General features: G+C 43.1%; 1 protein-coding gene across 16 annotated transcripts in view; it reads right to left on the bottom strand.

Moving 5' to 3' along the window:
* Window positions 1–3,727: 3,727 nt before the first annotated feature.
* Window positions 3,728–12,122, bottom strand: part of LOC308485340 (CD209 antigen-like protein C) — a 61,045-nt gene continuing 52,650 nt past the window's right edge. For 12 of the 16 annotated variants that reach the window (XM_081021103.1, XM_081021113.1, XM_081021110.1 and 9 more), the window contains 5 exons: window positions 11,529–11,627; window positions 10,304–10,423; window positions 6,913–7,070; window positions 5,739–5,848; window positions 3,728–4,099 (listed from right to left, as the gene is read on the bottom strand). In XM_081021103.1, the coding sequence (XP_080877229.1) occupies window positions 3,949–4,099; window positions 5,739–5,848; window positions 6,913–7,070; window positions 10,304–10,423; window positions 11,529–11,627 (638 nt within the window). In that variant the 3' untranslated portion in view covers window positions 3,728–3,948. The remainder of the gene's footprint in view (window positions 4,100–5,738; window positions 5,849–6,912; window positions 7,071–10,303; window positions 10,424–11,528; window positions 11,628–12,122) is intronic. The other 4 variants (XM_081021106.1, XM_081021105.1, XM_081021108.1 and 1 more) reach the window with 3 other exon arrangements.

Genomic DNA, 12,122 nt, shown 5'->3' with positions numbered 1-12,122 from the left:
GTGTTTATGTTTGAGCCTCTTGGGCTTGCTGACTGGAAGGTCAGTGGCTTGAACCCCTGTGATGGGGTAAGCTCCCATTGCTCTGTCCTAGCTCCTGCCAACCTAGCAGTTCGAAATCATGCCAGTGCAAATAGATAAATAGGTTCTGCTGTGGCTGGAAGGTAAACGGTGTTTCCGTGTGCTCTGGCACTCGTCACGGTCCTCCGCATGCCAGTCATGCTGGCCACATGACCCGGAAAACTGTGGACCTACGCCGGCTCCCTTGGCCTGAAGGTGAGATGACATCCACAACCCCATAGTCACCTTCGACTGGACTTAGCCGTTCAGGGGTCCATTACCTTTTTTTACCTCCCAATAAAAATATTGTTCAAAAATTATATCCTGTCTTTCTGCATACATAAAGATATGAGAATCATATAACACTGGCCCTAAAGGTGCCTCCCAGTACATTTCTGAGCACAATTCAAACTGTTGGTGCTGACCTTTAACAGACTTGGCCCTGTATAACTGAAGAAGCATCTTTTCCCCCGTCATCCAGCCTGGACACTGAGGTCCAGCACCGAAGGTCTTCTGGCTGCTCCTTCACTGTAAGTGAGGTTACAGCAAACCAGGCAGAAGGCCTTCATGAGAGTAGCACCTTCCCTGGGGAACTGCCTCCCATCAGATGTCTATGAGATTAAGAACTACAAAAGAAGACATCCTGTATCAGGAAGTTTTTAACACTTGACTTTTATTATATTTTTATATTCTGCTGGAAGCCACCCAGAGTTGCGGGGGAATCCTAGCCAGATGGGTGTGGTATAATTGTTGGCATTTCCACTCAGCCAAGCTGATAAGGCCTCATCTTCCTCTGAGCCGAGCCTATGAAATCGCCTCCAATGAATAATTAACGACCTCGAGCCTCTGATAAGGCTCCAAGGCACACACGCTGGGGTCATAATGGCAGGGCAAAAAATGGGACCTGGCTGCTCTTCTTCTCCTCTCCTCTCCTCCCATAGGCATTTTTTTTTTAAGCCTCCCATTGATATGATTGTAGAATCGGTGTGTTGGAAGAAGGGAATTTTTTTTGGATCAAGAAGATCCCAAGTCTCAGTGATAGAGATATATAGATGATATAGATAGATAAGAGATAGATATAGATAGAGATAGAGATATAGCTGGTTCTATCCCACCACCCCCTGACCTGTTCCTTTATATCCCTTTTACCTCAAAGGAAGGAAAGTGGCTAAAGTTCCTGCAGATAAAACAAGGAGTTCATGGAGAGGAAAGTCCACAAAAACCTATGGCTGTTGGATAACCTCACAAGGACCATAAAATTAGGCACTTTGCTGGGCACTGTGAGAACAGAATGCTGAACTAGATAGGCCTTTGGCTTGATCCAGCAGGGTTCTAATGACCTTCAAAATACTCTGCCAGGTCAGGCAAAGAACAGGGTCTGTTGTGTAGACAAGTGTACTGTGTTGTTGAAGGCAAACTCGGTGAGTGCCAACTTCTCCACCCAGTCATCTTGCTGTTAATTCATATAGCAGCGTAGGTACTGTTGTAAGGTGGCATTCATTCTCTCTGACTCTCCGTTTGTCTGTGGGTGCCTAGCCGATGAAAGACATACTTCTACCTTCAGTAGTTGCATCAGTTTCCTCCAGAACTGGGAGGTAAATTGCGTCCCCCTATCCGATATGATCCTTCACGGCAACCCATGCAGCTCGTACACATGCTCTACAAAGAGTTGCACCATCCCCTGCATCAGAGGCAGTTTCTTGCAGGGCATGAAGTGCCCCATCTTAGAGAACACTACCCATATGACTGTCTGTTTCCGTGACTCCGGTAGGTCGGTGATAAAGTCCATCAATATTGCTTCCCATGGCCCTTGGAAGGGTGGGAAGTGGTTGAAGCAACCCTGCTGGTGATTCCCAGGGCCTCTTGATTCACTGGCAAACTTCTCACGCCTTGACATATTCCTTGATTTCTTCCTGCATTCTTGGCCACCAAAATTCCTGACATATGTTAAATAAAGTCAAAATAAAATATTCTATGCAAGTTTTCTTAGGAATATAATCCTTTGGTATTTAGTCACAAGCAGTCATAAGCAGGAAAGCAAGAAAAAAGACATCTTCTTACACTTGTAGAATATTTCCATGCAGAGTAAAATCATCTGCAGTTGGGATGGAGTTCTGTTTCAACCTCGCATCAGATCGCCAGATCAATCCAAATGAGTTCAAAGAATTTCTTCAGCTTTGCAGTTTTTTTTTGGAAAAGTAAACACTGTCAGCTGGAACTTTAGGCTTTTCTTTGCTGGGTTGAGTTGGACCACTTACTCAATCTTGCCCCCCCCCGCTCCTTTCAAAGCAACTCAGGAGAGAGAGAGAGCGCTCACATTTCAGAGCCTAAAGAGATCCCTTTAGGTTTTTTAGGGGTGCACATAGCCTTAGTACTTCCCCTACCCCCTCGCGAAGACTGAGCCTGTTGGAACAATCAGGCTTGCACTCCAACTGCCATTCCTATGACACCCAGAAGTCCAGACCCATGGTTTCAAATTACAAGAAAGGAGATTCCAACTAAACATCTTTCTGACACTAGGAGTGGTTAAACAGTGGAACAGTCTCCCTCAGGAGGCTGTGGACTCCTTTAATGGAGCTTTTAAAGCAGAAGTTAGATGGCAATCTGTCATGGAGGCTTCAGTTTGAGATTTCTGCATTGCAGAGGATTGGACTAGATGAACCTCTGAGTCCCATCCAACTCTACAATCCTATGATTCAGTGATTCTAACCCTCAAGCTTGTGGTAAAGCCACATGACAGGATGGAATCCACCCAGAAGTTCTGAAAGCTGGCTTCAGTTCTTCCCTCATGAAACACCCCCACGACCTCCTCTTTCAGCGTTAGGAACAAGGATACATGGCACAAGTATCATATATATCACCAAGGTGCTATCCTTTTGTCAATAAATGATTAAAATATCAGTTCTCCTTGGTTGGATATGCAGGACAGATTGAAGCAACCACAACCACTTCCAGCCTTCATTCATGCAAGACGTGGCAGGAGAGGTTCCCGGCTAGAGTCCTGGGGTGCTAGTCCTCAACACAGACCAAGCTATTCACACCTTGTAAAGGTGTGATTCTGAACAGCAGAATCTAATTGGTGACTTAACTCAGTTGACGGACACTTTGCATAGGAGCCAACTCCTAGGGGTAGAGGACCCAATAAAATATTTAAGGGGGCCACCTCCCCCAAGTTCATGGACATTGCCATTCAAATGGTGTGAGTGCACTGTCTTGTGATTGATTATGCAGGGTGGAACTTCCTTGCTCCACCCCCAATATTTTATTCAAGTTGGCACCCCTGCCATATGAACGCCATGAAAAGAGCAGCACATGCTGCCAGTGCTGTGCCCACACGTTTGTGGGCCCCAGTCTTGCCCCCTGCCAAGTTCTGAAGAAACCGAGAGCAGTTCACTGTGTTTGTTGCCCAATGTTAACTCTACATGAGAATAAGGGCATCGGAATTTCCTAGTGATGAAGCCAAAGTTGTATTTGTGATTAGTCTGCTAGAATGAGACACCAGGCGCTGGGTGGCCCCCATGCTCATTGCCTGGCATGCAGGGTTGTCCTTATGTGCCTTGTAAGGTAGTGGTGATGGAGATCAGAAGGGGCAATGGGGCATCAAACACACAGAGTAAGGAGACAGATATTGGTATGCATTGCAAATAAATACATTAAACAGAAAACAGGCTATGACTGGACCCTTCCATTCTCTATTTTTGTAGCCATCTACATCTGAGCTTGCAGAATAAGGTCTTTTCAAGGTGTTTTTGAGGGCTGATGCCAAAGAGTCCCATAGCCTAGATGGCAGAGTGTGGATTGTGCATTAAACCTGTGGGGCGGGGTGATCTCTTGGTTTTGCTTTTATGAAGAGATCATGGGATCCAATTTCACTCATCTTAAGGTGTCTTCTTAGAGCCAAACATCATCAGGCACCTTCTTACAAATATATGGTATTTGTAGATGACATTCTAATGCTATCCAGCAACCTTTGTAGCAATCAAAGGTAACTGCAGCGCAGTCGTGGTGCCTTTCAGTATTTGGCTCGTAGAAATTCCAGTACCTGAAAAGAAAAGAAAGAGCAGCACTGATCAATCAGGATTGGAGGTCTGTTTCCTCACTTGCTCCCCGTGCCTTCTACCATTAAAAATATGTTTAGTTATTTCTGTCTTAACATCCATCCCGTTTATCGTTGCTTCTGATAAGGCCTTACATTCTCCAGTGTCCATTTTATATTCAATCAAGTTGAACTACACAGCACACAAAAAATGTTGTAAATGTATTGTATAACTCATTTTTAGCTCTCCAAGAATCTCTTGATACTAGTAACAATGGTGAAATGGGTCCTTTTTACTTCCATGAGATGTTTGGGTTGCATCCAGAGGCAGAAAAAGTTGAGTGGGGTGGGTGCAGCTTGCCCTGGGTGCCATCCCTGAGGGGGGGAGGCATTGCTGCGCTGCCCCCAACACTCGTCACAGGCTGCACCTGCAAGGAGGCTCACGGCAGCTGGTGCCCCCCCCGAGACATGCGCCCAGTCCCCTGGGACACTCGCCCCGCCCCCAGGTACACACTGCTCCAGATGCCAGAGCACCTAGCTCCACCTCTGCTTGGATCTGACCTTTGATCAAGTCTAAGTTCACATACAGCAGTGGTTCCCAATTGTTGGTCCACAAACCTCCCACTCCATTATACCATTCACATAACAAAAACTGCAACAGAGATATCGAAATCTTCAAAGGAAGATGGTTTGGCTTTTGAAAAACAAGGGGTCTGCAGTACTTAGCTAACTGGGAACCACTGGCATACAGGGTTTAAGTTCCCAGCTAGTATTATACAACCCCACTGCCCGTTTGTAAACTTTACTCAATACCTTTGCCCAAAAGGATTAGTGGTTGGTATTGGGTGCATCAACGGAGATGAATGTCATTGGATTTTGTTGCAGGAGACCTTGCAAAATTTAAAGCAGCCCTCTGTTAATCCAGTCTTGGTAGTAAATTCCAGTCCTGTTCTCTGTTCTACTACCAAGCTGTGGATGAGTGAGATCTTACTCTGACCTTGTACATCCATCAACACAAGCTGAAAAGAGTTGTTAGATACTTAAAGGGAACCATGAACTGCCTTAAACTGCCAGCTGACAGCAAAAGCTATCAGGAATCTGTCAAGGATTCTTCAGTTGTGATTCCTGTTTTGCAGGAGGTTGGACTAGATGACCCTTGGGTGTCTCGCCCAATTCTAAATTTCTATGCGTCTATGATTCTATCCAAGAGAGTGACATGAACTACCCTCTCTTACACACTTACTTCATCTGCTGCTATCATTTTAGGTTAGAGATTGCTGGTTATTCAGATTGCTTAGCAGATAACTGTAGAAATACTTTCCTAAAGAGTGTTGCTCAGCTTTAGGTCCCTGCAAGTCCTTTTGAAGCTGAGCTAATCACCACAAACCATTTAAAAGGATGCCTTCATCCTCTTCCAAATCACCACATTCACTAGGTTAGAGAAGCCTTTCTGCCTCTCCAATCTAGTGAGAAGCAGCAGTCACTCACCTGGACAATAATGTGGAGGGGTATATATGTAGATCTTTGGTAGTAGAGAAAATAGCATGGCAAAATATATTTGGAGAGGGAAAGTATCAATTATGTAAACAGAATCTGCAAGTTTTGGGAATTTATGCCATTAACATATGTTACTTCAAAAACTTACTCGGTTTCAGGTAGCCTCCCTGACACCCATGTCCACTTCCCTTCCTTGTCTTTAAAGAGTCCAATCCAAAAAAACTTTCTACGATCTTTTACTTGCTGGTCTATAAAAAACTACGGTAGGCGTGGAGAGAAAGAAAAAACAGAAAATCTTCAGTAGGAATGAGGAGCAAGGCACTTCTCTCAAAGCCTTTCTTGACAATGTCCCTTTCTCGGGGAGACAATAGCCCTTTACAAACATTCAATTGGCATAAAACAAACACATTTCAAAAGGAGGAGGTGTCACCATTGAAGGTCCAATCCACATTGTTTTGGGAAGCAGCGATCAAAATAATACATACTATTCCATGTATGGTTGCATCAAGCACCAAGAATAATTGTGTGCTGAGGATATGATATTGTCCCCCTGATCCAAATTATGATGATGATGGGTGATGATCATTGGAATCAAGGAAGAATCCCAAGTAGGAAATATTGCAATGAAGGGTAACTTCACCTGCCCTCACCGAGACTGTTTACATATGTATTCCAGTCATGACACAGAGTTAAAATTCCCAGATACTATAAATGACTGTGCCATAGAACAGTTCATCTTGGAACCATCTATCGGGACAGTGACCTGTGTAGCAAATACTCCAATTTCTGTATCTATGCTTGTTTGTTGGTTCCAGAGACACTGCAATCAATCTGGTTGTGGTATGGTTGATGCGGTCTCACCCATGTCTGTGCCCTGCAGCACCCCAGTAGCTCCTCTCCCGGGCTAAGGGGCTGGGAGAAGGATATACCTTGCAAGCTCCTATGATACTCTCATGCCAAAGGGTTAGGGTGGTGAGGGAAACCTTTTTTCTAAGCACTCAATACATCTCAAAGAGCAGAGGAAGAATCTACAGGAAATCCAAGGGATAGATTCCCCTCAAGTATCTACTCCTCCTCCTCCTCCTCCTCCTCCTCCTCCAAGACCTCCTTCATGACTGCCAGTTTCAGGCTATTCAAGTTCAGTGGCTTTAACAAACCTCATTGAGTCCCAGATGGTAGCAGCTGCTCCCTGCCCCACCCACCCCTTGGCTTGACTGATGGAGCTGCTGTCTTGGCTGCATACAGGTGGATAGGACCTTCTTAAATGGATAGTGATGATAAGAACCCTTTGACTCAAGGAGATACTCGGCTTTGATGCTCACCTGTTCTTCTTCTGTATCTGTATCTGCAGAAACAAGCTGGGCACCTTCCCTCTCACACTTGTCTTTGGAATCCACCCATGAGCGTAGCTCAGGAGAAAACAGATAGAACGAACTTGAAAATATAATCCAACCATCTTTCAAGTTTCTAGTAAGGATGTCTTTGAGTCAAGCCAGAGGAAGAAGAGAAAAAGAAAACAAGATAGGGAATTTAAGGGGAGCCACCTTGTACGTCTGTGCAGATTTCAATTATTTTTGTTAAGTTCATTTCTGTCACCACATGATAACATATATTCATCTAGGAAGCTCAGAAATCTTAAAACAAGAAAAACATTAACTCTTCAACCCATGTTGATGCTGCAGTAAATACCTGGGTGGGCATAGGTGGAACAGGGAGCACAGAAGAACCTCACCTACTTGTTTCCACCTGGATACTTAGGGCAGAATCAGGGCAGACTTGAAGGTTGGGAAGGGGGAGTAGTTGTGGTTTATCAAAATTATCTTTCTCTCTCCAGGCCCTCTGTTGAGTTGTGGAGTGGGGAGGGGAATCTAGAATGTAGGTTCCTGGCATTGGGCAACTGGGACAGATGAGGGATTCTGCTGCTTTACCACCCACTTTGCTGCCAAGCAGTCTCCCTGCCTGAGCTGACAAGATGAATCCAGTGGGCTTCCAAATGGCTCTGGGGGGTATTCCAGCTGATATGACAGGTGCTCCTGCTGAGCTTTGGCCAAGCTCTAGAACAACAACAACAACATAATACTTTACCTATATTCTCTTATTTATGTTTCCCCAAGCCACTCTGGGTGGCTTCCAACAAATTAAATCACAATTGTACACAATTGTATATAAATCATAAAATAATTCATTGGATCGGTCAGGAAAACCACTTGCACTCTGGCCCCTGCCCCTTGTGGCTGATACAAACTAGCAGCGAGGGGAGAGCTTTTTTAAAGTCACTGTCTTCTTGATTCCTGAGTCTGTCAGTCACTTTTGCCTTTTCAGGATAGTCCAGCATAGTTTGTGATTCTTCCTTGTTCGGAATTGTTGCTTCTTTCCATCTTTAGGCTAGTAGCATCCTTGCAGCAGTTGTTGCATACATAAACAGTCCTTTCTGGACTTTTGGAATATCAGAACCTGTGATTCCTAACAGATTCCTAACAGAAATGCTTCTGGTTTTCTAACAAATGTAACTTTAAACATTTTTTTCCAATTCATTATTTATTAATTCCCAGAAAGACTTTGTTATCTTGCATGACCACCACATATGATAAAAGCTACCCTCCTTCTCTTTACATTTCCAACAAATTTTAGAGGTTGTTCTATCCATTTTGGATAACTTAGTAGGAGTTGGATACCACCAATACATCATTTTCATTTAATTTTCTTACAGCGTACAACATGCTGTGAATTTCAAATCTGTTTTCCATAGCCTCTCCCAATCTGCTATTTGTATGTTATGTCCTAAGTCCTTTGCCCAGTTTATCATAACCGATTTAACCTGTTCGTCCTTTGTATGCCATTCTAGGCGCAGGTTATACATTTTGGAAAGATGTTTTAGTACTATTTTCCAAAAGTTCTTTTTGGAATCTTGATATCTCATGACTAAAAGCTCTCTTTGTGTCTATCTTGAAGATATCATTCAACTGAAAATACTGTAGCCAATCTGTTGCTAGTAGCCAATCTCTTATCTCTTTTTTTAAAAAAATTTTTAACCGATTTTCTACTTCAGTTAACAGTATCTATACCTCTTATGTTCACTTTTCTCAAAGATATTGCTTCCAAAGGGAAAATCCACCAGGGGTCCCACCCCCTCAAATAGAGATTTTTATACTTTTTCCTATATGCTGAAAATCAATTTTCTTATTATATGATTCTGAAATGCTTTATGTACCTTTGCTTTTTCGTACCATATGTAAGCATGCCATCCAAATCTATTATCTAGAATAGATAATAAATCTACATCTAGAATGTCTGCACTTTTCAGCATGATCCAGCATCCTGGAGCCAGCAGAAACAGGATGCTTCGTAATAGAATTTCAGATCCGGCAAGGAGAAATTACCTCTCTTTCTTCCATCTGTTAGTAATTTATATTTTATCCTTGGTTTCTTCCCCTGCCAGATAAACCTGGAAATGTCCTTTTGCCATTGCTCAAAGCATCCAACACTGCCTATCACCGGGACTGATTGAAATAAGAACAACATTCTTGGCAGTATATAAATTAATATTCTTAGCTGTTAACAAAACTCCTAGATATTTTCCTTTTTTTATGTATAACAAAATCTGTTTTCTGTTGTAAATCTTTTTTTCCCCTTCCTCCACCATGTTTTTAGCAATGAGCTTCAGCACTCCCAGAGGGTGAGGCACTGCCCTCTCCACTTTGATGGCTATGTGTGTTGATGGGGATGAGGTTTTGTGCCTAAGAGGGAGGGGTGTTATGTATTCAGTGGTCTGTGTTTGCCTGAGCTTGAGTCTGCACTAAGGATTGTGAACCCCTGGGTTCTGATTAGATACATGATATCCAATCACAGGACATTTCAGGATTTGGGCTATTGCCATTGGCCCTTAAACTCTCAGTTATGATTCTCAGCTTGGGAGTTTAGACAACCAGTCATATTGAGAGTGACAGTGGTCCAGGACTTCAGAAATGTATATAAGCAGTTGCTTTGCCCCTGTTGTCCAGTTCTGTTAGTTCAATAAAAGGTTCTTGCTGTTATCACTGGGTCTTGCTTGGTGGGAACCCACCTAAAATTCATTACCTATTTAGGAAGTGTTTCCAGTGAAGGGGAGCCCACCTTAGAGACCTGTGCAGATAAATGGAGGACCCTATCCTGACCTAGCTTTGGCGGTCTGAGTACTTGCTGTGGCAACAGATCAGGCCCGTGGGTAGAGAGAGGGTTGCTATTGTCCACAGGTATTCTAACCCACATGCCAATGAGCCAATTCACTATGTGAGGGGGCTTGAGGGCTCCTTTCTGATGATGGGCTTGTGGAACTGGGGAGAAATTTTGCTGTTGCACCAACCACCCCACTGCCCAGCAGTCTCTCTGAACAAGTTGGTGGAAGTTGCCTCGGGAGTGCTATTCAAGAATCCCTCTCCCATGGGTGAATATAATAAAGGACAGGTCTTTTAGCTGAGCTGTTTTGATTGTCTCTGCTACAGCAAAAATAACGAAGTCTTTTCTTTCCTCACCATAGAAGCTAAATCAATTCAGCAGATCAGGAGAGCTGAACTGAATATCTCTGATGTTTCCCTAGGGCGGCTGGGTGCAAAGGAGGGCAGCACTCTGCTCTGGCTCTAAGAGTATTCAGCTAGAGGAGGGACATTCAACTGGCGCAGACTCAGGGCAGGTTCTCTCTGTGCTACAATTCTTCAGCATCATAGGGTAGCTTACCAATTTCCTTTTGCAGTTCATCATTTCTGTTTTCAAGAAACCGCACTTTCTCTGATAAGTTTTGAGCTGCAGCGAGTATTTGGAAGTCTAAAGGTTTGAAACAGTTTAAGGCAGGAGTATCTGAAATAACAATCTGTGAATATTAAGAAACCATTTTCAAACATTTTAAAACAATCTAGCCTGAAACAAGAAGCAGAGCTCCAGGATGGGGTTCTTATGAATATGAGGGCAGACTTGATTCTCCGTGGCTGAGATCACCAATGAAAAGCCTCAGAAGAATCCTGCAGCTGGATCAGACCAAACACCCATGCAATCCACTCTCCTAATCACAGCTCCTGAGTCCTGCCACGCACCTCCTGGCCTAGGGCAGGGTCTGATATGCTCTCTAAAGGACGGCTGCCTCTGCTGCTGCTGGGCAGAGAGGACTGCATTTTGTTTTTTGTTTAAACTGCTCTTATTTTTTACCTATGTCATTTTAAACTGTGATATTAATGCTATATTCTTAGTTTTAGACTTTGATTTATGTGGAAATTGTTTCCCATTTGGTTGTGTATTTTTTATGTGGTTTATTTGTTTATGACTTTTTAAATTATGTAAATCTTGTTATGCTGTAAGCATTGAGCATTATGCTGCTTGAGAATTGTTTTTTAACTGTGGAAAGGCGGCATACAAATAAAAAATTATGATGAAGATGATATTGAAAGTGACTCATGAAGTATCTTTTATGTTCCCCTCCTATGTCCTCCTTTCCTGCTGGGAATCACAAAGTCACAAACAAATTTCCCACTGAGTCACACAGTAAAGCCAAATATACAAAGAATACTTTGCAGTTTTCAATTATGCTTCGTGAGATACAAAAAATACAGGAACCCAAAGTTTTTCCCCACCCTGGAGTGCAGTTTTGGGGATGCCAGAAGAGAAGGGAGAAGTGGGGACACAGTTCCCTTGTGCCAGTGCTAAAATCTTGCAGTAGCACAAATATTGCACAAGCACAAACATTGTGAATTACAGTTTGATGGGGGAGGACAGCATTTCTAGTGGGGAGATGTGAGAATCACAACCGTCTGCTTTTCTTCCTGCTGAGCAATGAAAAAAAAGTGATGAGTTTCACTGAATATATGTATTGCTCACAAAATACGAATCCCAAATTGAACTACAGGAATTGCAGTCTCTATAAATTAAACATGTTCTAGCAAAAGTGAGGATGTGGAAATAAAATGCTTACCATCCTTGTCCAGATAGAATGGTTCAATTCCAACAACAAAGTTTCGAATCATATTCATTGCCTCCTGAATCTCCTCTCTCTTTTTCATTTCCTTCTGATCTAAGGAGGAGGTAGGTAGGAAAAAAAATGAAGAAATTGTGTTCTAGCTTACTAGTCTGATGAGCTAGGGGAGGGAATATTTGGTTCCAAACTGCTTTTAATACTTTTTATATTTTCTGCTCCCAGCCCTTATATTGGTTTCCTATGCCTTGATTGTGGCTGCCCTGGCGCTCTGAAGTTTCCATTTGACCTGTTCCTTCTGTCATCAGATGGTTGGCCTTCCTTTGAGAGCTTTAGATTTTTGGTTGTCTAGATGCACCTGTCCTCTTTGTCCTACACACTTGCATTTGCCAAGCTGCCTCATGCCCTGCCGTATGCTCAAAATATGTAAATTCTTGGATCATTTGGTTTCCTCCCCCCTGAGCTTTGCTTACTTTGGAGTGCCCTTTAAAAATGAATTAGCTATGAAAATAGGCCATTTCTTCATCTATCCAATGCTATTTTTCTAGAAAAACAGGCACTGGAACTCAGCATGAATGCCTCCCTTGTTCTCTT

Source organism: Podarcis pityusensis (genome assembly GCF_964106645.2).
Source record: "Podarcis pityusensis genome assembly, chromosome: 9".
NCBI classification, from domain to species: domain Eukaryota; kingdom Metazoa; phylum Chordata; class Lepidosauria; order Squamata; family Lacertidae; genus Podarcis; species Podarcis pityusensis.
The sequence above is the reverse complement of the archived record's forward strand: the minus strand, read 5'-3'. Positions and strand labels throughout refer to the sequence as shown.